Raw genomic sequence first — 24,746 nt, 5'->3', positions numbered from 1 at the left:
GACCAGGATGCCCAACCCCAGATTCTGAACCCACTACCATCAATAGATGAATGACTGGAGGGAAAGGCCTCACATGCATGTTACAATCGGACTGCTAACTACATCCCAGGCCTCCCTGACTGCCAGCATCCTCTGTCTAACACAGGTGCCCAGTCACAGGTGTTCATATTCCTGGCCAGAAGAATGGACCACCAGCCTGCTCCCAACGTCCCTGTCTACTGCTACCCAACACTCACCTTAGAGTCTTCTGCCCCAAAGGGGATGCCACATTGCCTAAGCAGCTGCTGCAGCTCCTCCTCGCTGTAGGAGCCCATCTCCTCCAGCTTGCAGGTGCCCTCCTGGAGCAGCCTCACCAAGGCACTGCCATTGCCTGCAAGAGACAACAGTGCTGAGCGGAGGGCACTGCCTCAGCCACAGAGGTCATGGGCAGCACCTGATGCGTGAGGATGAGAACAAGGGGGCGAGGCCTACAGTACAGCAAGGAGTGGAAGCAGGCTCTGCCCTGAGCACTGCCCTGGGTGCTGCGAGAGGTGGACTCAGGGCAGAGCTTATGACTTCTGCAGAGATCTGAAGTTTCTCAGACTGCTTTGTGCCCATGAACATCTAGGAGATCTGGCAGAGTGCCCTTGCAAAGAACTCCCAAATGGGCCAGCTTTAACCTGGTAAGGTTTTTCAGAATCTCAGATGCTTACCACAGCCACAGCAACAAGCAGCAGCAACTCCCATTTTAAAATGTTCTCTATACACTGTTCCTGAACCTGCCTCATCAACAGAAATATGTGGGGGCCTTAAAAAAACACTTTCTGGGCCTTGAAGCAGCAAATAGGAGGTGGGCCTCACATCTAATGTTAGGAAGCACTGTTTGAGAACCAGTGGATCACAACATGTTAAATACTGAGAAAAATTACTTCAGTGGGTCATATCCAAAATTTTAAAAGTGAAATAAAGTAGAAAACAAAGTATAATGCACTTGGCAAGAAAAAAACTGTTTAATGAAAGTTTTGCTTTAGTTACAGATACACACACATGTACCTACTTATGAGTATCATGCTGGGTCATGATACAGAACCTATTTCTTATTGTGAGTTGCAGTTTTTTTAAAAAAGTAGGAGGCTATCCTCTAATTAGATCACTTAATCTTCACAACAGCCCAGGAGATGGGTAACCATATCATGCCCCGTTTGTGAATGAAGCAACAGAGGCTCAAGGCAATGAAGGGACTTGATGGAGGTCACATGGCTACTAATGCTAAGTGGCATAGCTGGGACTCAAACTCTTGGTGTCAGAAACCTATGCTCTCAACAGCTAGTCCAGGGTGTCTCAATGTACGCCACAGGGCATCTGTAAAACTGTCTTAAGGACTGTTAAGAAAGCAGACTCCCTGGCCTCCCCGCAACCCCCACACTTATCAGTGAGAACCTTTGGGTTTGGAGCCTTATCAGCATTTCTCGGAGGACTTCCACTGTTCAGCGCAGTGCATCCCCGAAGGCTGACAATGGGCTATACAATATGGCTGGCAGCACTTCAAAACTCCACACCATGACTTTCATCTCTAGGGGATCTGTCACAGGTTGTTCTCTCTTTCCAGAAGGAGCCCAGGGTGGGCCTGGCCCCCGCTCTGCCATTTGTGCATCTTGCCATGGACAATGTTCTAGACTCTTGACTGGGCCCTTCCCTGACCCCAGTCAGCCACCAGGTGGCCTTACCAGGTACTGGCTGTACATCCAGGTTTTTGTCTTTCTCAGTGTTGACGACCACAGCTCCTCTCATGAGTGGTGGGAAGAAGGGGGCAATAACAGAGGCATCAAACTTGGTGATAGGGATGCTGGCAGGGAAGGCCACCTGCTCAATCACCTCTGTCTCCATCGTGGCCCAAAAGTCCTCCACGTTTACCTCACTAGAGCCCAAGAACTCAGGCCAGGTGAACTAAAAGGTCAGGATAAAAAAGGTCAAACTGTAGGAGCCACAGAATATTAGCAACACAAAAGCCTACCCTCTTGATACGCTCAGGGCAACCAAGGCTGGGGAGAGGGTTTACGACAGCCATGCACTGCTGGGATGCCCCCAAATCTGACATCTCAGTACCTAACTGTCCTTTGCCACATACAAGCCTGAGGTGTCTGAGTGAGACCACTGGAGCAAGATAGAACAGAATGCAAACAAAGGTCGAGTTCCAAAGCCCATGCCCTTAATGCCTATACTGGCTGGTAGGAATCATCAGAATAAAATGTAGTGATATTCTACCTACTTCCAAGGCCCTGTTGATCCCTGACCTCCTGTAGAAAGGTCTCCAGGCCTTGCCAGAACACAGCTATCTCCTCTACCTCATGCAGCACTTACTTACCTATTGTAGGCACCTCGTAGTTGAGTTACTCAGTTTTTCTCCTGGTATCCCCCTTATATGGTCCTCAAAGTGTGACCCAGATCCTATTACTTGGAGCAGTCATTTATGTTACTTATCAATGCTAATACCGGGGCACATGTCGATCTGTATGAACTATATTTATAAGTGTGCACTTTAAACAGATTCCCCATGTGCGCAGTTCTCAAAGTGTAGCCCCTGGACCAGCAGCAAGAGCATTAATCACCTGGGAACTTGTTAGAAAGGCAAATTCTCAGGTCCACTCCAGACCTACTAAATCAGAACCCTTGTGGGTAGGGTCAAGCAAGCCCTCCACACTAATAAGACTGAGAGCCACTGTCCAATGTAATTTCTGTGTCCACTAATCCTGAGGACCACTGCTCTACACAAGACATCTATCTCCCCATCTTACTCCCCTTTCCTTCCCCACCTCACAGGGCACGAGCGCATGCTGCGAGTACATGACAAAGTCTCCCACCATAATTTCATAAGGAACTCAACCCACCCTCTTCACCAAGAACAGGGGACAGGAAATGCCAACTAAGTATGCTGTGTGAGCAACTGACATGGCTGCTGTCATTAGTCCAGAGGGTCCTCCTCTATACAGTCCCTGAGGGAAGGGGCCAACCCGGCAGTCTCCTAATAGACAACTGCATATTTAAGCTTTGTCAGTAACTTCAGGACACCCCCTACCCCTTCTCCCCACATGCACCACACTGCTGTACATGCACAAAGGGGAGAAAATAAAGTAAGCCCTGGTCTCTAGAAAGAAATAACCAATGCCATGGAAGAGAAGACTCATACACACTAAGAATGAAGGGAACGCTTGAAGAAAGAAACCATGAAGAAAGAGCCCTGGTGGGACTAAGAGCAGTGAGCCTTGTGGGGAAGGGGGCTTCTGTCTATTCTGGAAACCTCTGCAGGCCAATGTGATTAGAAAAATCAGAGCTCAGAGACCCAGGAGGTACAGGTGAGCATGGCAGTCTTTACGAGCTCAGACTCTGGAGTCAGACAACCAGAATGAGGCCAAGTCCTGGCTGAATGAGCGTGGGCAAGCTCTGGGCTTCAATCCCTTCATCTACACAAATCTCACAGAATTGGGGTGAGAAGTCAGTATATATTAAAGCACTGAGCACAGAGTAAGAACTTGGCATATGTAATAAAATGCTCAATAAATCGTAGCTGCATTACTGTTAATATTACCATTAGGCAAGCAGATTTGAATGAATGAAGAAGAGCCTCTCGGTGAGATCACATACAGAAGCAAAATTTTTTTCCGTTCACTTTATCCACAAGAAACAAACTCCAGCATGCAGTATGCTTGTTTTCGTATGTCTTATTATATACTACCATTCTTCAAGTATAAATACTTGATCAACATATGAATATTTTTTAACTGGGAAGAAAAAAAGAATATGAACTAAATCTCAAATATGCTCCGCTGGCCAGGATAAAGGTTTTCTCGAAAGAGCCCACACCTCCCCTGGTGGTGAACAGGCAGAGCTACAGGCCTGGTGCCTTAAGAGTCACTTCCTGTTCCGGTCCTTGGGTCAGAGTTCAGAGATGGAAACTCAGAACATCTATGAACCCCAGAGCGACTATGTGCAGACTCAGACTAACGGCACATGATTGTGGGGAAGAGCTAATCAAACTATGGGATTTTTTTAAACCCCTGTACTAGGTTAAGGAAGATTCTCTATTATTTCCAGTTTGCTAGGAGATTTATCATAAACAGGTGTTGAGCAACACTGAAAGCCTCTTTTACATCTAATGAAATAACCATATGGCTTTTCTCCCTTAATCTGTTAAGGAGTGAATTACATTAGTGTATTTTCTAATATCGAAGCAATCTTCCTTTCCTGGAATAAACTTAGTCACAATGGATTACTTTATTTGTTGTTGAAGTTGATTTGCTATTATCTTATTCAAGACTTCAACATCTTGCCGAAACTGGTTTGGCTCAGTGGATAGAGCGTCAGTCTGCGGACTGAAGGGTCCCGGGTTCGATTCCGGTCAAGGGCATGTACATTGGTTGCGGGCACATCCCCGGTGGGGGGTGTGCAGGAGGCAGCTGGTCGATGTTTCTCTCTCATCAATGTTTCTAGCTCTCTATTCCTTCTCCCTTCCTCTCTGTAAAAAATCAATAAAATATATTTAAAAAAAAAAAAAAGACTTCACAACATCTATATTCATGAGTATAATCAGTCCCAATTTTTTCTATTATAGTAAACATCTGGTTTTGCTTTAAGGTTATATGGCCTTATACAATGAGTTGTATATTTGCTGTTCTTCTATGATTGGAATCAGAGGTTTCTTGGATATTTGTTAGAATTAATATGTAAACCTATCTGAGTTTGGTGTTAGGTTCTTAACTAAAAAATGTTCACACAAAGATAACAGATCAGATCAGATCCTCAAAACCCGTAAGAGACTCTCATTTCCCCCACAGCATATCCTCAAAATGGCCCACACGACCCCACAGAGTCCAGCCTCCTGAACCTCACTTATCCTACCACTTTCTCCATTGCCCACACACGCCAGCCACACCCTGGCCTCCTGGCTGTTCCTCAACCATGCCCCGCAAACCCACCTTAGACCCTTCCTGCTCCCTCTGCCTGGAATGTTCCTCCCCCAGAAGAGAACATGGGCTCCAATCTTTATTCAAACACCCTCCTATCAGAAAGGCCATCCTCGACTACCCTGTATAAAAGAGGAATTTCCTTTCCCACCACACCCTGGATTCACTGTTACCACGTTTCTTGTAATTTATTCTTTATAATATAGGCATATAATTTATTATTATAATAAATTGTTAATGTTTGTTTCCTGATTACCCAAACCAGAAGGTGAGCTCCATGAGCACAGAAACTCTGTGGGTTTTTTCTTAACTGCCATTTCCCAAGTGTCTAAAAAGTGTACCTAGTTCATGTTTGATAAATTTGTTGAGTGATAACAAATGCCTCTATTTCCATCTGATCTTCCTTAGATGAAATCCTGGGCAGTGCCAGGAAAAAGCCACTCTTCTCACACAGGACAGGACTGGAGTCGTCTGTCCCTGGGGACATACATCATGCAGAAGGTGGCAGCGAAGTGTGAGGACAGTTCTAAAGGTTACCCACGGTGACTGAGAGGCACTTACCTCCACACTCTTCAGTGCCAGCACGTTTTCTTCACTCCTCTGGGCCATTTCCACTTTGGGGGCCACACCACAGATGCCACAGATCATGTCATTGTAGTCTCGGACAGTGAGGCACTCAAAAGCCCAATAGCCATTGCACAGCAGCTCCTGCAGCTGGCTTAGCTCCTCTGAGGCCAGCGACTTCTCTAGAAGAGCAAGAGCTCTGAGTAGGTCACAGAAAAAGACCCCGAGGCCACTGGGGATGAGCTAATGGCCAGCAAGAACAGCAATTCTGCGATGGCTTCTCTTGCAGAACACCCAAGAGTACTAACCACTCCAAGGGTCAAGCACCCTGGCCTTCAAGTGCTCAGGTGGCAACCTGGAGGGCAATTCCAATCAGTTATGTCTGCCTGTACTACTAAGCACCTACTAGGCACTAGATAATGTGCAGAGCTTCAAATTTTCTCATTTAACTCATATCTTTCTGAATGAGGAGCTATTATTTTCCTCATTTTATAACTGGAGAAACTGAGGCACAGAGAAAATAACTTGGTTAAAATCACAGTGCCACTAAGTGGCAGAGCCAAGACTCAAACATAAGCCTGCCTGTCTGGCTCTAGCACCTTTGCTCTAATACCTCACAGCAGGAAAAATGCAGGAGGACTGGAGTCTATAAGAACGGGATGGTATGGTATGGGATGGGAAAAGAACAAACAGAAATAATTTCTAATAGTGAGGAGGGTGGTCCCTCAGCATGAGCCCTGGGACCTCCAGAAACTGTGTACTCAAAATGAGTCTGATTAACATGCAGTCTACCTATGACCAAAGGACGAACTTCTAAAGTCAGTTTAGCCTCATGCTGAGGGTCCCTGGATGCACGGATAGACTCACACTTTCTAAACTTAGTTTGGCATTTGTGAAATTCAAGAGGAGAAGTGTTAGGAGGCCAAAAATGTTTCCTTTTCAAAATATCAGCCTTGCCCCCAAGATGACTCTTTCAACCAAAGCCCATCACTGAAAATTCCCAGGGAGCTTAGACCTAACCTTGGGAAAGGGAGGGAGCCATCCTTTACCTGCCTGCTCCTGCACCGACTTCAGAACAGCGTTGACAGACACTCTGGGGTCCTCTCCCAGCTTAATCTGGTTTCGGATTGCAAAAAGCAAGTCCAGGCTCACTAGCACCTTGTTCCCCACATTAAAGAGACCTGAAGATTAAGAAAAGGCAACAGGGAAATTCACCATAACATCATCCACAATGGCAAAAAACTGGGAACTAAAAGCCCAATCGGGGAACAGTTAAATAAACTATGGTGCATTTATAAAATAGCAAACTCTGCATCATTACAAAGAATAAGGTAGACCTAAATGCTATGACATGAAGTTGTCCATAATACATTATTAAATGAAAAAAGCAAATAATAAAATAACACAAGAAAAAAAAGAAACATCTTCCTACCACCCAGTTCAGTCCTCACGACCTCGCACAGCTGCACCGTGGGGAAAGACCAGGGGTATCTTTTAACCCAGGGATGTGTAGAGAATGTGAAACAGGCTAAAAAACCACCCAAATTTTGAGTTAAAAGACTCAGAGAAATTTAAATGCAGTCAGTTTAAGACAAATAAAAGAGGGTGATTTTACATTTGCACAATACATAATGCACAAAAGCATACTATGGAATATAAGCTTGTATAAGGAATGGGGAAAGTATTACTCATGTCCCCTTTTCCCCCCCTTTCTAAGCATGATACATTTTGAAGCCATAAAAAAGATCAAAACAATGATTACATAAAAATTAAAACAGAAAGCAAAAAAATTACAATTTTAAAGACAACAGATAATGAGGAATCTCAGAGGGAAAGTGAGGGTGAGTGGATGGGTGGGAGGTAATCAATCAAAGACCTTGTATGCACATATGCATAACCCATGGACAGAGACAATAGGGTGCTGAGGCCTGGGGGGGGTGGGGGAGAGGGGGGCTGGGCTGGAGGGGGTCAATGGGGGAAAAAGGGGACATGTGTAATACTTTCAACAATAAAGATTAAAAAATAATAATAACGTTAGACTTGAACCAATTAAAATAAAAAAAGGATAACTGATAAACTGAAGAAGAGTTCTGTCAACAAAATAACCCAAAACAGAATGAAAATATTCACAAGAGAAATTCATGGAGGAGAAAACAGAAAACATACACCTAAGACAGACAATCTTCTTAGTAATCAAAGAAATTAAGAAACTATATACCAGCTTTTACCTATTAAATTGATAAATTTTAAAAACTATAATAATCTATAAAAAGTTACTACAAAAAATACTTAGGTATAAATCTAGCCCCGGCTGGTTTGGCTCAGTGGATAGAGCATCGGCCTGTGGACTGAAGGGTCCCAGGTTTGATTCTGGTTGAGGGCACATGCCTGAGTTGCGGGCTCGGTCCCCAGTGGGGGCGTGCAGGAGGCAGCTGATCGGTAATTCTCATAATTGATGTTTCTATCTCTCTCTCCCTCTCCCTTCCTCTCTGAAATCAATAAAAACATATTTTTAAAAAATAAATCTAACAAAACATGTGTGGACCTATATGCTGAAAAGTATAAAACACTGATAAAAAATAAATAAAAGAAAACCCAATAAAACAGAGAGGCAGACCATGTTCATAAATGGGACAATTAATATTTTTTAATCATGTCAAACTTCCCCAAATTGATGTATAGATTCCATACAATCCCAATTAAAATTCCAGCAAGATTCTGTAGACACTAACAAGCTGATTCTCAAGTTTATATTGAAACTAGAGGCCCAGTGCACGAAATTAGTGCACGGGGGAGGGGAGTCCCTCAGCCTGACCTGCACCTTCTCCAATCCGGGAATCCTCAGGGGATGTCCTACTAATGGCTTAGGCCCGCTCGGGCCTAAGCCGCAGTCTGGCCTCCCTCTGCAGGAGGCAACAGGGCTGATCACGGGAAGGCGCCGCACCCATCACCCCGCTGTTGCTGCCACTGCTGGCTGCCACAGCCACCAAGATGTTTTCATCAACACGGACTCCAGTCCCTTCACCAAGAAAAAATGACAACTTTCTTTAGGCATTTCAAGATGTCTCTTTCATATTTTCTTTCTTTCTTTCTTTTTTTATCCTCACCTTAGGATATTTTTCCATTGATTTTTAGAGAGCGTGGAAGAGAGCGGGAAAGACAGAAACATCAATGTGAGAGGGACACTTCGATTGGTTGCCTCCTGCATGAGCCCTGACCTGTGCCCTGGCCAGGGAGGATCCTGCAACCTAGGTACATGCCCTTGATCAGAATCGAACCTGGACCCTGCGGTCGGCAGGCCGAGGCTCTATCCACTGAACAAAACTGGCTAGGGCAGGATATGACATTTCTTAGCCCCTCCAGAAGTGGACCTTCATTTTTTCCTCCAGGAGTGAGGTGGAAAAACCCTAGATCACCTTCTTGGATTCTTATGACGCAAGTTACCAAGAACACTGCGAGTGGCATACCAGGAGCTTAGCCAATGAGCGGTCAGAAAAGGTGTTTCCTCTGCAGCTCACATGCAGAGGCGGGACTGCTGGTGCACCCCGGCTGGCAGACCCTGTTCTCTGCAGGCCTCCTCACCGCCGCCGAGGCTGGCAGGCCCTGCTCCCTGCTCTCTGCGGGCCTGCTCGCTGTGGCGGCGGCTGGCAGACCCTGCTCTCTGCAGGCCTGAGCCACCCGTAGCTTGCCTCACCATGCAGCAGTTCCCTCCCACCCACCTGCGCGCGCAGCCTCCTACTGAGTGGTCATGACTGTTACGGTGTCCTGGCTAATTTGCATATTACCTCTTTATCCATAGTAATCAAGAGAGTGTGATAGGGACAAAAGAATCTATACTAATAAAAGGATAATATGCTAATTAGACTGGGTCAACCGGCCATCTTCCAGACGTCTGACTTCCTTCCAGACAAAGCCATGGTGGTGGGGGCTGAGGCAGAGGCAATTAGGGGCGAGATCAGGCTGGCAGGAAGTTAGGGGCGAGATCAGGTTGGCAGGGGGTTAGGGGCGATCAGGCCAGCAGGGGAGGGCAGTTGGGGGCAAGATCAGACCGGCAGGGGAGGGCAATTGGGGGCATTAGGCAGGCAGGCAGGTGAGTGGTTAGGAGCCAGTGATCCTGTGAGAGGGAGTCCAACTGCTGGTTTAGGCCTGAATTGGCAGTCGGACATCCCCCAAGGGGTCCCAGATTCAAGAGGATGCAGGCTGGGCTGAGGGACACCCCCTCCCATGCACAAATTTCATGCACCAGGCCTCTAGTAAACAACATAAAGAAATGGAACAGAATAGAATGCATAAATAGACCCATATGTATATGATGATTTGATTTCAACAAAGAAATGAAGGTAATTCATTGAAGAAAGTACTACTTTTCAACAAATGGTGGTATTGGAGATCCACAGGCCAAAACAAAAATGAACTCGATCTGAGCCTCACACTTTTTACAAAAATTAATTCACAGACCTAAATGTAAACCACAAAATGATAAAACTATTAGAAGAAAATATTTATGACTCTCACCCAGGTAAAGAAATCTTAGATAGAACATCAAAAACATATTTCTATCCCTGGCCTGGTGGCTCAGTTGGTTGGAGCATCATCCTGTGCACCAAAAGAGTGCAGGTTCAATTCCCGGTCAGGGAACATACTTAGGATGCGGTTCCATCCCCAGTCAGGATGCATACAGGAGGCAACTGATCGATGTTTCTCTCTCTCCCTTCCTCTCTCTCTCAAATCACTAAAAGAAAAAATTGATAAAATAAAACAACAAAAATTTTGATGAATTGGTCTTTATCATAATTAAGAATGTTTGCTCTGTGAAAGATTCTGTTAAGAGAATGAAAAGACAAGCCAAAGATCCTAAGAAAATATCTGCAAATCACTTATCTGGCAAAGGACTTGTATCCAGAATATACAAAGAACTCTCAAAACTAAACAGGAAGAAAATGAACAACCCAATTCAATGGGCTAAAGATCAAACAGATACTTCACCAAAGAACAAATACAAATGGCAAATAAAACCCATGAAAATATCATCAACATTAATCATCAAGTCAATTCAAATTAAAACCACAATGAAATACCACTCACATACCTATTAGAATGGTTAAAATACAAAAACAAACAAAATATAGACAATACCAAGTGCTGGCAAGTGGAGCAAACCAGAACTCTCAGCCATAGTTGGAGCGCTTGCAAAATGGTACATACATATAATCAGGTAAATGGTTTGGAAAGTTCTTATAAAATTAAATATACATTTACCATATAGCCCAGCAATAATCTGACTCCTAGGTATTTACCAAAAAGAAACGAAAATTTATGTTCACACAAAAGCCTGCCCATGAATGTTTATTGCAGCTCTATTCATAACTGCCAAAACCTGGTAACAATCCAAATGTCCTTCAACTGCAATGAGTGAACAGATAAACAAATTGTGATACTGCTTACAATGCAAAACTACTCAACAATAAGAAGGAAAAAAACTATTGACACATTAAAAAATATGAGTGACTAAAAGGCCTTATGCTTGGTAATCAGACTAGAAATTCTACATTCTATGATTGGATTTATGACATTCTGGAAAGATGCAACTATAAAGATGAACAGCATATCAAATGGTTGCTAGATGTTAGGGGTAGAGAATGGGCTTGATCACAAAGAGAAAGTAGAAGACAGTATTTTGGGATGATGAAACTGTTCTATACACTGAGTGGCCAGATTATTATGATCTCTGAACGCATAATAATCTGGCCACTCAGTGTATATCCTATATAATAAAAGGCTAATATGCAAATTGTCCCCTCGACCAGGAGTTCAACCAACAGGCAGGCTGGCCAACTGCCCATGTCCCCTCCCCCTGGCCAGGCTGGCTGGACCCCACAGATATCATCATAATCTGGCCACTCAGTGTATACTGATTGGGGTGGCAGTTACACAACTCAGTGCATTTGTCACGACTCATAACTATACAATAACGAAGTAAATTTTACTATGTGTAAATTTAAAAAAAAAGTTAAAATTAGAAATATACATATATACATATATACATATACATATACATATACATATACATATACATATACATATACATATATATACATATACATATACATATACATATACATATACACATATATATATATATTCCTAAGGTACTACTGGCCTAGACAGAATGCAGGGAAATGGCATTCTTTTAATTGTGGGCAAGAGCATAAAATAGTACAAACTCAATCTGGCAATGCAAGACACTGAAAGTATGAATTCAAAATCAGGCACCATAAGGTTCTGAAGACAGAATAACAAATACTTTTTAATCTTCAGCACCCAATTCTACATATAAAACTCAAGATTCAAATTCTCACAATGGTTGGTACATAATGAATATTGAATAAATGTTTGATGTTGATGAACAGAGGAGAAATGGGTGAATACGCAGCAATTTCACTTTTGAGCATTTGCCCTAGGGAAATAAGTAAGGCTGTGTACACAAAGATTTAATTACAAAGAGGACTCTAAGTTGGAGTGCCACTTCTTTAAAATGTCCATGTATTTCTCCACTTCCTGGCACAAGAAGATGCCAATGATGTACTGCTAAATTTTAAAAAGCACATTCCAAAGCAACATCCAGCACAACCACATTTTTGTTGGAAGAAAAGCTATAAACCTATAAATCCTTCCACACTTTCTTATATTCTGCAGTGATGAATAACATTCCTGGAGTTAGAGGGCATAATGTTAAGTGTTTATCTCATGGTAGTATTAATACTGATTTTCAGTTTCCTCTTTCTACTTGTCAGCATTTTCAGTTTTTCTATAATCACGATCTATTATTTAAAAAGTAATTTTGCTTAAAGATCCTGAGCTCGGCTGGAGTGGCTCAGTTGTTGAGAGTCGACCTATGAACTGGGAGGTCACGGTTCAATCCCAGTCAGGGCACATGCCTGGGTTATGGGCTTGATCCCCAGTAGGGGGTGTGCAGGAGGAAGCAGATCAATGATTCTCTCTCATCATTGATGTTTCTATCTCTCTCTCTCCATCTCCCATCCTCTCTTAAATCAATAAAAAATATATTTTTTTAAAAATCCTGGATAATCCTAACACTTGAGAGATACACGTATACTGGGGCTGAGACATCCAGGAGGAAAAATCCCCATCTGAGAGAAGGTCTAGGGCTCACAGGACCAGAGTCTGACCCCAGGGGCTGTTCTCAAACCTGCTTTGGGGGCCCACTGAGGGAAGAAAGGCTGGCACCCACCTGTATAGATGTCCATGAAGCTATGCAGGGCCAGACAATGGGGATTCAGACACATCTTCACCTGGGCAGTCACCACCTGCAGCCGGTTGGCTGTCATCAGCCAGCACTCTTGGGGCCCAGCTGGGGAGCTAGTACCCAAAACATCACCAACAAAAACAGAAGGAATATCAACCTCTTAATAATTAATCAGTCTCCAAGACTCAGAGATGAATAGCAAAATTCTCAAGACTTTACTGCAATAGGAAAATGAAGGTGCTAGAGCTTGTGCCCCAAGTTTTTCTAGGTGAGTGTTCCACTTTGTTGGTACCTGGTCTGTGGAATCATCCTCAAATTTATTATAATTCTCAATTTGTTAACCAATTTAACCAATCCCACTGAACTCCCAAATCCAAGCATTATGCTGGGCAGTCCAGATGTAAACTAAATCTTAAATTGGTGACAATAACTTTTAGGCATTTTTCAATGGAAATAATAGATGACTACTAATTATTATTATTAATTAGCAATTGGAAAAGTAAGGGAAACCTAAGAAACACAGAGAATAACATGTTCAAAGGTTAGAGCTTGAACATTGTTTGAAGAAAGAAAGTTGTTTGTACAGGCCAAGTGACACGGAGCCGTTAGGGGCAGGAAATGTGAAAGGGCTGCTTACTTTTGTTCCCCTTTGAATAATGGGCTGCCACAGAGAAGGCACTGCGTGGATGGAGACTCATAATAATTTGACCAAGAGGTTTGCTCGATGGTGACTGTCTCCTCACTGACGCTGGACAGAATGAGTCGAGAGCTGTTGAGTTCGTGAATCAAGGCAAAGACCTCGGCCAGCTCAGACTCATTCTCAGGAATCTGCAGGACTTTGCGGAGCAGCTGCAACGTGGACTGGCGTTGGATCTCCCTCTGGGCCGCGCTCAGGGGCTCTGTGACACTCAGCCCATCTGGGAGTGCTGAGCTTGCCTCCTGGGAAGAGAGTGGATTGATCACCAAGCACCCAGGGCAAGAAGAGCCAGCTGTGGGCTACATCAGGAGAGGCTGTGAGTGACAGAGGGATGGGCGATGACAGAGGTGGGAAACCTAGGTTCCTAACCAGCTCAGCTAATAACTCACTTGTGACTTATGGCAGGAGCTTTCTCCCTCTGGCACTCAGTTTCTCTATCAATAAAATGAAAAAAACTATACACAATACACCTCTTAGTAAAGGTTTCAAGTGTCAGCTCCCATTCACCAGGTAGGGGATTTGGAGGATAACAGGCTGGTCTTCAGTTCTGCTTATGCTACTTAACAACTGTACAAGTGTGACCCAAAGCAACTTACTTAATCTTTCTAAGCTTTAATTTCCTTGTGAAATGGAGGATCAAAATACTAGTAATCTCCTAGAGTAGTTGTACAGAGTAAAGAAGATATTCTAAGTAAAGCACTTAGTACTGTGCCTGGGATGCAATGAAAACTCTATGAATGGTAGTTTTCATATATAAACAAATATCCATACTAAAGTATCTATCTATATATATAAAAGCCTAAGCGACCATTTGACCAGTACCTATGACGTGCACTGACCACCAGAGGGCAGATGCTCAATGCACAGGCATGGAGACATGAAACAGACTGATGAATCTCAGAGGAAGAGGTTAGGGGAGGCCAGGAAGAGATTAACCAAAGATCTTATATTCATACTAGAGGCCCGGTGCACAGGGTCCCTTGGCCTGGCCTGCGGGGATCGGGCAGAATCCATGCCCCGGCCTCCGACATCTCCCAAGGGGTCCTGGATTGCGAGAGGGCGCAGGCCAGGCCGAGGGACCCCACCAGTACACAAATCCGTGCACGGGGCCTCTAGTTTATCTTTAATGCTTTGTGGCTTCTAGGTATAAGAGGACTTTATATATAATCAGAGGCTTCCAGGAACAAGGTTCTGAAATGCTCATTAGGTTCCTTGTGCCAATGCAGCCTGAATACTCCCTTCTCCATGCTCCCAGAGTCCATTCCTTTATTGCAGAATGCACCGTCTCACAGTTGGTAAACCACTGTCCCCGCTCTTCAGTGAGTATAGGGTCCCTGCTTATTTACTAAGTCCCAATACCTGCATGAGGTCAGAGTACACAAAAGATACTAATTCATAGTTGCTGGACATAGTATACATTGCTTTATAGAAGTTACGTGCTTAATAAAAGAAGCTTTCTGCCGAAACCGGTTTGGCTCAGTGGATAGAGCGTCGGCCTGCGGACTCAAGGGTCCCAGGTTCGATTCCGGTCAAGGGCATGTACCTTGGTTGTGGGCACATCCCAGTAGGGGCTGTGCAAGAGGCAGCTGATCGATGTTTCTCTCTCATCGATGTTTCTAACTCTCTATCCCTCTCTCTTCCTCTCTGTAAAAAATCAATAAAATATTTTTTTTTTTAAAGAAGCTTTCTATTAACTCTACATCCTATAACAACTCGTCTCACTGTCTATAATAGTTTGGTTCCTTATCTTTCGCCTGCACTAGAGCATAAGCTCCTTAAGCAAAGGGACTATGTCCTACTCAGCTTTGTATCTCCAAAAGCCTGACCCATGGTAGGTATTCAGTATATGAAATGCCTGAAAGAATGAATGAAGAGCTGAGTAACACTAGAAATGCGTTGCCCTGGGAGGTGTGTGTTCCCCGTCATCACTATGTTGAACCATAGGCTGGCCTATTAAGTTGGCAGGAATACTATCCTTTGGCTCTGAGCCACAGCTGGAAGGTGGAAAGGAATGAGAACTGTTCCAGCCAAACATGTTGCAATCTTACAGTCCAAGAAAAATTGCATAGGAAATGTATGGCTGCCAGGAGGCTCCAAAGAGCAATACACGCCACGTTCCTAACTTTCTGACCTATGTATGTTTTATGTTGTGGAAAACCATAATGACATTTATTTCTCCTAAGGATTTTGGAGGGTAAGGGAATGGCTGAAGATGAGGGTTCTTGGCGTAGTCAGCTAATCAAAGACAGAAGAACATAAATGAGAGTGGAATTTGACATAAACTGGCAAGAGGTCCCTAGACAATTCCTGCCTGACCTGGAAAGTTAAGTGACCTCATCATCCAAGACCTAGAGACCAACACCCACTTCCATGATGCAAACCAATAACTATAGAAAGAGAAAGGAATGTTCAGAGCGTCTACCGACACAGAATGCAATTCCATCCCATAGTTACTGATCAATACATTATTGTATTGTGTACGCAAGCTCCAGGGTTAGAAGGTACGGGGGAAACAGATATACTTGGCCTAAAGGAGATTCTAGTCTCACAAGGAATTAAAAGAGGGAGTCAAACAGGGTGTGATCAACGCTAATGAAGAGGAACAAGTAAATACATGGAGAATTCGGGAAGAAAGCTCGCTGCCAGCAGAGGGCACCAGTGGAACAGCAGAATGTGATGGAAACTGTGGAGCCATTTACATGCTATTTCAGGGGGTTATACATTGCTTGATGCTCAATTCTGAGTCTTCCCTAGGGCTCATGGCCCTGAGAATAAAATGCCCAAATCTAATACACCTTGCCACCTTGCTTTATTGATGGGGAAAACAAAAGCTTCCAGCTCAGGGTCTCTTGGCTCCTAGTCCCAGTGTTTTTTTTTCCCACTAAGCCATGAACGTCCAGACTGTAGTTCCACTTCCCTTTCTCACAAAGACAGTAACCTCAGAATACCACCCCAAGCACAGAAACAGACCTAGAGACAAGGGGATGAGACTCGCCTGCTAGAAAGGACCCTCCCCATATGCAAAGAAACCTTGAAGCCTGAAGCAATTCTATCCACTTCTCAGTTCTATCCATACAGGTATCTCTCCTCACCTAACCTTCTTCTGGGCCTCTCTCTGGCTCAAGGACATTCAGTGGGACCCCAGGACTAAAAGACACACTGCCCAGTCTAGCATTAAAGATCTTCCATGATAGGGCCCTGACGTGCCTTTCCAGGCTATTTTTCATACTCCTCCCCATACACCCTCTCTTCTGGCCAAGTAAACACCCACCACCTCTCTGTCTCTTCATTTTTGCTCATGCTTGTCCGTGAGAACAGCACGCCTACCCCTTCCATCCAAATCCTGCCCATTTTGCAAGACCCAGCTTAGATGTGGAGTGGCCAGGCTCCAACTCAGACCCTGACCATGTGTCATCCTTCCCCTGCAAGGCAGATCAGTTGACATTCCTCTAATTACTCTCATCCTAGTCATTCTATTTGCTGCCAAAGATGTTGTCACTTCCTGTTCACTTAAGAAAACTCACATATGGAAATTCACAAGACCTCTGAAAAAGCCCATTTTTTCCTGGTTCTAATAATAAAAAGCAAGCCCTAAGGATACCAAGTGTTTTATTACTCAAATAGTTTGATTTAACTTCAGAGAGTAGGCTTGCTAACAAAGCTGCTAGAAGTAAAGCTTTGTGATTAGTCAAAGCTCTGCAAGGAACATAAGAGGCAGCAATCTAATCCAGTCTTAGGGTTGGCATTCTCTAATTACTAAAATATTATTAACAGGCCCTCTATCAGACCTCAGAGCTAAAAGAATGTAATCTTTCCATCTCTTCTTATGAATCCTATTTAAGGCCTGTGTTACCATTCTCTTTGGTTCGTGGGGCCAGAAGGGTCTCAGAGATCAAGGTATCTGGTCAATCCCCTCACCCTGGCAATGGTAAGGAGGTCCACAGAGAAGGCACTTGCCCAGGTTCGGAACCTATAACTTGTTTCCAGTTCTGGTGTTCTAGGTACTATCATGTACTAAGGAATCCTTTTATTTCTACTAAAACAGGTTCGTTAACAGAGCCCAACCCAAGGCCAAGGGATGTGTTTGGGGAAGGAACTCACGAGAGCCTTGGTGGTTTTCTCAGTCCGGTCTTTGGCAAGGTTAAAACCACAACTGGGGCAAATCCGTGGTTTATGCCGGTTGGTGTAGACATAACTACAAGAGGGATTCTTGCACTTTCCCCGGCCTCTTGATGTAGCCAGGCCCAAATCCTAAAAAAGTAAGACCAATGTTCAATTCTTCAAAAATTGAGTTATACCTGGACAGAGCCAAGAACCAGGATGACCAGCTATCAATAAATTAGAGAAGAAAGTGGCAAATGCAAAACCAGATTTAGACTAATTTCCAAAGAGGCTTGAAGCAAGATCCCTTTTCTGCATTTTCCCCTTTACTCTTAATACAGCCTGTATAATTTGGTCAAGTCCTTCTCCTGCTGTCAATCAAGTGAGTTGACTGTCAAAGGTCAGAGATTCAAATGCCTCCAAGGCTCAGGCAACTGGCAGAATGAAGCAGGCCTGTTCTAATGAAGAGTGTAAGAGATTGTGGTGTACTAAACACTTCCAGCCCTTCCTAAATACAAATTGTAACTTCTAAAATACTGAAGCTAAAAGCTCTAGCATTTAGTCTCCTATGACAAGATGCTATCTAATCAGTCAAGAGAGGGTCAGTCCTGGGCCGTTTGCACCAGATGGTAACCAGAGTGGCCAACTGTAGCCAAAAGGAGCGGGTGATGAGACTATGCATGGCATGCAGAAGGTAGTAATTAAGCCCTTGGAAAAAGAAAACTGAGATCTCGGGATAAGAGACACATTCTCCTTAAAGATCAGGCCAGACTACGTACTAACCTACCATCCTGTGCTGTCTTGTTCACTACTGAATCACCAGTACAAAGCCTGGCACAGAGCAGGTGCTCAATACATCTTTTTTTGAGTGAACGACTCTTTATCCGGTAAGAATTTATAAAAATGTAGCTGCTCTATCAAAAGTTATGTATCTTACTCAACTTAGCCAGAGAACCTGTCAAAGGTATTTGGCTGGTTGACATCATAAGGATCAACAAAATTAGAGAATGTTAAGAGCAAGAGAAACCAACGCAGCATGTTAAAGACAATAAAAACTGAGGACCAGAGAAGGAAAGAGCCTTGCCTAAGGTCAGAGAGCATGCTAGCAGCAGAGCCAGATCCACTTCTGGACTAGGATTTTTAAGTATCAAGTGTTTATTCCACTGTTCCACAATGCTCACCCTCCAAAAGAATGACCCCAGAGTCACACATCTGTGTTATGTTAAAAATAAAAAAGAGGGAAAGGGAAAACCTTGGTGGGAAATGCCAGGCTAAACAAAATAAGTTGCTTTACTAAAGTACTTTTCAAACCCTTTAAGATACTAGGATTGAATGTGATTCTATTTTGGGGAGGAAGAATTCATTTCCCAAACTTGTATATGGAACACACTTTTGAGGCTAAAAGGTCCAAAGATTGCTGAATGCTAAACTGGACTAGATTCTCATCTCCAACTACTTTCAGTGAGATACCCTGACCTCGGCTTTATAGATCTCTCCTGGGAAAAACAAATCTAGCTGATTCGCCCAGGAGCTATCATTTATATTAGTGACAGGGTTTCAGAATCAATGATCTATCCCTGACCCTCCTTTCACTCCTGACTACCACTACTTCCCACCCACCAGACTTCTACTCACCCTAAACCACAAAATCAAACCACCTCTGGGTCAACCCATCTCCTGGCTGCACTTACCAGTGTGACAGTGCAGCTGTACTTATATGGAGGAAACATATCAGGCTTGACTTCTACAACTTTCAACTGAGACGTCCTGTTGGCCAAGCCATTTGGTATCTGTGGATCAGAACAAATTATTTAGTGTGTCTGAACCTCAAACTCCTGAGGTCCTGTGTTTGAAAACAGCTTGAGGAAATAGTTCCCAAGGAAATTTGCAGAGCCATGCTCCAAATGAGCAGGTTCAAAGACTGCCACACTCTTCTGTGCAGCTTCTAACACTGCACATTAGAAACACTATGCATCAGATTTACAAATACTATCAAGTGAAAAAAAGCATATAATAGCTATGTGGTTGAATAATATTGGCATAGAAAGAAATCTGAAGGATTATTCACTAAAGTACTGGGGGTGAGAGAGTATCATGACTGTTTCCCTTTTGCCACTATAAAATGTCAAATGTTCTATACTGAATGTAGATGCTACTTATGTAATTAAAAAAGAAAAGATGAAGAAAGCATTCTAAAAAGTATTTTGTAATACTGAAATTAAGTTGATTTAAAGAACAAAAAATTTCATGTATTTAAAGTTTAAGACTAGAAAAAGGGCTTATTTTAACAAATAATTTTTTAAACCAAAGAAAGCTATTTACAGAGAAGACTAGAAGTTTACAAAGTAAAGGGACGAATCTAAGGGCTGGAAATCTACCAAGTGGTGCTCTCAGTGCTGACAACACCTGGATGACAAGCAGGTGAGCTTTCAAAGTAAAAGCCAGTTGATATTTTTGTTGTGGCAAATTCAGAACTATCAGACAAAGGAAGTTACCCAACAGTGCACATGGCAAGGGAGATGGTAGACCAATTTTCCTGTTTCAATTTGGTTCATGACAGGGTTTTCAAGCTATCAGACATAATCCACTGAGGGGTTGTGAAATTTAATGAGCTAAAATTAGCACTTTGAAAAAAGAAATGGAAAACACCTAAGTGACTGCGAACAATTAAGGGCATTGCTTCATTAAACTTTTTTTTTTTTTTGCTTCATTAAATTTCTAATGTGTGGCTGTATGTATGTTTAGTGGGCTGTGATGTAAAAATGTGTTTCCTATTGAGGATCTTGGTTAAAAAGCAGTCTGGTGAACAATGCTGATTAAGGGAAGTTTGATTATTACTATTCTAGCCACATATGGCAAAGGAACTAAAAAATAAATCTAAGAATAAATGTGCTTGGAATTTTGACACCTCGGAAATCTTAAGTAACTATATATCGTTAAATCGGACTGAACTGGCTACAAACCAGTACACAGAGTAAGAGCTATATTTTTTTAGTTTAAAAAATTGTATTAAAAAAGTATACATACACTAGTGCCGAAATGACTTGAAGGCTAAAGGAGCACACACTGGACTGTTAATAGTAGTTCGTTCTGGGTGGCAGAATCTCAAGGGACTTATTTTCTTTCTGCCTTACCTGAATTTTCTGTATTTTCTAGAACCAGGCATTCATTTTTTTAAAGGAGGCTAAAGAGACATGACAACTAAACACAATATCTAATCTTAGACTAGACCCTGTACTCGAGTAGAAACATGCTATAAAGGACATAACTGAATAAAACTGACAGGACTGGAATACTGTATCAGTGTTTCAGTAACAGAATATCCTTATTCTTAGGAAACACATACTGAAGCATTAAGAAGTAAAAGGCCATATAGCCATAACTTATGTATATTTTATAAATACACATATATGGGAGGACACACGAGTACATTATAAAGCCAAATGGACTAATACGTTATCAATAGGTGACTGGGTAACGAGTACAGGAGTGCTCTGTGTTTTTGCTAATTTTTACTCGTGCAAGTGTTTTCTAAGTTTTCAATTATTTCTAGATAGTTTTAAAACAGACATTTATTTTAAAACAAGGAAAGAAATGAACTAAAAAGCAGTAACTCCTCTATGCTAAACCTCCGCCCAGAGGTCCACCAGTGTGAGAATAAGGGCCTGCTTTTGGCATAGGTCTTTAGGACACTAAATGGAACCCCTGTTCTTGGAGCAACAGCTCCTCCTTAGGGAAGGGAATGCATCTTACCTTCACCTCACCAGCGTTAGATGGCTGTTGGATGGGCTGGCCCAGCTGCTTCAGCGTGCTTGGCTTCAGGCCACAAGTCCTCACAGAGGGAGTCTTATCTGGGACAACCAGGAGCCAAACTAGTAACTTAAGTGCATTCTGTCTCCCTAAGTCTCTCATCTCTATTCTCAACCCACCCCATCCCCGGCCCCCGGTCCTGTCCCCTTCCCATTAGACAGCCCCTCCTCCCAGGTCTGTCCCACTCCTTACCGCTCAGGGGAAAGGCCTGCCTGGCCCTGGGCAGTCCCATGCTGCTGCCGCGGCCCACATTAGCTGGAGCTGGGAGAATTGCTCTCATGGGTCTTGCTGCAGCCAGTAATGAAGGTTTGCCCCGTGCTCTGCCTTTAAGCTCTGAAGCTCTGGGACCAGGGTTGATCAGGTCAACTCTGAAAAAAACAAGAAGGAAAATCTAGAAATTCAGGACCAAGATTAAGAAAAAGAAAAGTGCAGTCTCTAAATAGCACTTTATTGGTGGGATAATTTAGGTTAAACTGTCAGGCTTTAGACAGAAGGGTTCAAATAAAACCTTGAAGTAGCTGTGTGGCCCTGGGCAAGTAATTTCACTCTTCAGTTAACCTCATTCCTAATATGTAAAATGGGACAGTAATTACATATACTTACTTCATGGGGTTATTATGAAGATAAAAAGGTGCAAAAACAGTGCCTAAATAATGTAACATCTAATCTGCCTGGAATTAGACTGTATCAATCTCCCATATGAGAGCAGAGACCCAGGAGAACAGTCTGTTGTTTTGTGTGTTTTTTTCATCTTTGTAGCTCACATATTGAGCACAGAGCTTGTACCATAGAAGGCCGCAATCCACATGTGCTAAAGTGACTCACTTGCCCTAACAAAAGGTCTGAAGTGCACAGCTTCATCCTCTAAGGATACAGAACCATCTCAAAACATATTGTTCAGGATGTTGAGAATACTGATTGTCTCCGAGAAATGGATGACTGAGGATGGGACAGAAGGGTGACTTTTTTTTCCAGTATATATTCCTTATACCTTTTGAGTTTAACCATGTGAATATATTTCCTACTCAGCAATAAAATTTTAATTTTAAATTTTAATTTTAGTTTTAAATTATAAAATTTTAATTTTAGTTTTAAATTATAATAACATAAATCAGAATTTCTAAACATGGGCAGTATTAATATTATGGGCCAGAAAATTCTTTGTTGTGGGGGCTATTCTATGTATTGTAGGATATGTAGCAGCATTCCTGGCCTCTACCTGCTAGATGCTGGTAGTAACCCTTACCCTGAGTCCCAGTTATAACAACCAAAAGTGTCTCTGAACATTGCCACAATGTCCCCTGGAGGCAAAATGCTCCCCATTGTGAACCACTGTATGAATAAGTAAGGGCTTTCAGTTACAAGACCACAATCCCCTCTAGGAAGGGGCTATATGGAGAATACAGTCAAGCCTTAAAAGAGGTAAAGGGGGAGGGGGCGGGGAATTAGCTGACACTTATGGATTTCCTCCCATCTGCAAGGCCTACAATCTTTTTTGGTCTATATGGTCAGCCACTGAGGATAAGACTTTTTTCAATACTCAATTCAAGATTTTTCAGAAGAGAGAACTGAACATAAGAGGCATGAAGTGACTATGTCCAAGGTCAAATGGAAGCCAGGGACAGAGTCACAAACAACTGAATTCTCTGACCACCATGACAGGAATCTTTCTATAAGGTAGCCTTAACAGAGCTTCTCTTTCCAAATCTAGTATCAAGACTGAATAGCAGTTTATAATATTGCCTATAGCCTATACCAACAAGACCCTGATAACAGCTTTAGGGAAACTGACAGGAAGAGATGTATAAGGAACCTAACAGCAGGGCATGGACAGCAGAGTATAAGAGGAAAGGTAAATCATTCCATGTTTCTAGGCCTTCGTTTTTGTACCTCCAAGACAGGAGCCATTAATGGCTCTGTGGCCTCCCAGGAATGCTGTAAGGACATGGGACAAAACAAACATGAGTTAGTCTAAAGGCAATCCTATAATGTATAAACACAGTGGTTTACCCTGTAAGCTTTTTAGAAGCAGGGAGTGGGCTGGAAGTGCTGGTCCCCTCGGCTGGTGGTGGTATGTCTGGGCTAGGACTGTCATTCTCAGTTGTCCTCAGAGAGACCTCAGGCTGCACACCACTCTTGACCACTGGCGTCTTAGTGACTGCTGTACGATTCCCAGGAGATTCCTTGACCAAAACATGGGCATCTGAGATGATCACTTCTTCCCACTCATTCTCCTCACCCACTTCTCTTGGAGGAGCTACACTTAAGAGCTGGCTTACAGCTTCCGAGTTCTCCAGAGTCAGTTTAGAGGTGGTTTCCTTAGAGGAATTTTGCTCAGTGAGGACAGGCTGCTGATTTCTTTTAACCACAGAGCCTTTAGAGGAGATGCCAGAAGCCAATTCCACTTTGACTTTGGCTGGCTTTTCCTAGAAAAAAATAAAAATACCTTGTATGCATATGCCATTTTACAACTGACAACACATTCACAAATATTCTCTCATTTGATCCTCATAACAATAATGTAAGGGCAATAGATAAGGAAGCTGAGCCCTGAGAGAGGTAGAAGCTAATGTAAGGTCCCAAGTATGAAACTGGCCTGAATCTAAGTCTTATGACTCCAGGTCCCTTTCACTACAGTATTCAATGCCAGAGTTAGGATAAAGCTCTTCTCCTAACAAACTTCTTACTGGCATGCCTCTTTAGGTTTCAGCAAACAAACACTGACATTTTTTACCTTGACCTTTGACTGTTCAAAGCCTCCTTTTCTCTATGTCTAGGAAGAGGCTGGCATGCTGTCACATTGGGCCCAGAAGTCCTAACTTGTTTATCTTGGTGGTCCCTTTATGAGTCTCAGTTAATCCCAATGTGCTCACAATCTACAGAGATAGACTTGAAACTTCCAACTCTGTTGGGGAAAAGTCTATCTTTTGTCCCCAGATTCAGGTGAATATTAAGCCTGACTTACACATAGGCTACAAACTTCTCCCTGGGTCAGTTTAACTCATATACTTATTATTTATGGGCTAGAAAATATTCAAAATCACTAAAAAATACCAGCTTCTATCTCAGATAGAACTACTTTTAAAAATTCCTTGGAGCTTTAGCTTTTATGCAATCAGCATATATACATACATGTATACACAGGATGGAGCAAAAGTAGGTTTGCAGTTTTTCATATGGAAAGTAATATAATAATTAATAAATAATTGAAGAATAAACTCTGTGATTCACATACTCACAATTGGAAACCTACTTTGCCCCACCCTATAATTATATACATACACACTCTAAAGATCTTTTAAATAGTACTTGTCTCCAGGAAAGGTCTCAGAAAGGTTTCTTTCTTTTATATGTGTAGTGAAAGGCA

The 24,746-nt window shown here is 42.8% G+C and overlaps 1 protein-coding gene across 2 annotated transcripts in view; it reads right to left on the bottom strand.

Annotated features, from left to right (window-relative positions):
* Positions 1 to 24,746, bottom strand: part of HMGXB3 (HMG-box containing 3) — a 44,619-nt gene that overhangs the window by 4,983 nt on the left and 14,890 nt on the right. The window contains exons 7-18 of one of the 2 annotated variants that reach the window (XM_028161546.2): positions 23,659 to 23,805; positions 23,390 to 23,562; positions 21,572 to 21,747; positions 21,323 to 21,420; positions 19,261 to 19,359; positions 17,570 to 17,719; positions 13,409 to 13,710; positions 12,757 to 12,884; positions 6,554 to 6,685; positions 5,502 to 5,686; positions 1,707 to 1,926; positions 237 to 370 (exon numbers count right to left, since the gene is read on the bottom strand). In XM_028161546.2, coding sequence (XP_028017347.2) covers positions 237 to 370; positions 1,707 to 1,926; positions 5,502 to 5,686; positions 6,554 to 6,685; positions 12,757 to 12,884; positions 13,409 to 13,710; positions 17,570 to 17,719; positions 19,261 to 19,359; positions 21,323 to 21,420; positions 21,572 to 21,747; positions 23,390 to 23,562; positions 23,659 to 23,805 — 1,944 coding nt within the window. Of the gene's footprint in view, positions 1 to 236; positions 371 to 1,706; positions 1,927 to 5,501; positions 5,687 to 6,553; positions 6,686 to 12,756; positions 12,885 to 13,408; positions 13,711 to 17,569; positions 17,720 to 19,260; positions 19,360 to 21,322; positions 21,421 to 21,571; positions 21,748 to 23,389; positions 23,806 to 24,746 lie in introns of both variants that reach the window. The other variant, XM_008152203.3, reaches the window with a different exon arrangement.

Source organism: Eptesicus fuscus, chromosome 6 (genome assembly GCF_027574615.1).
Source record: "Eptesicus fuscus isolate TK198812 chromosome 6, DD_ASM_mEF_20220401, whole genome shotgun sequence".
Lineage (NCBI taxonomy): Eukaryota > Metazoa > Chordata > Mammalia > Chiroptera > Vespertilionidae > Eptesicus > Eptesicus fuscus.
The sequence above is the reverse complement of the archived record's forward strand: the minus strand, read 5'-3'. Positions and strand labels throughout refer to the sequence as shown.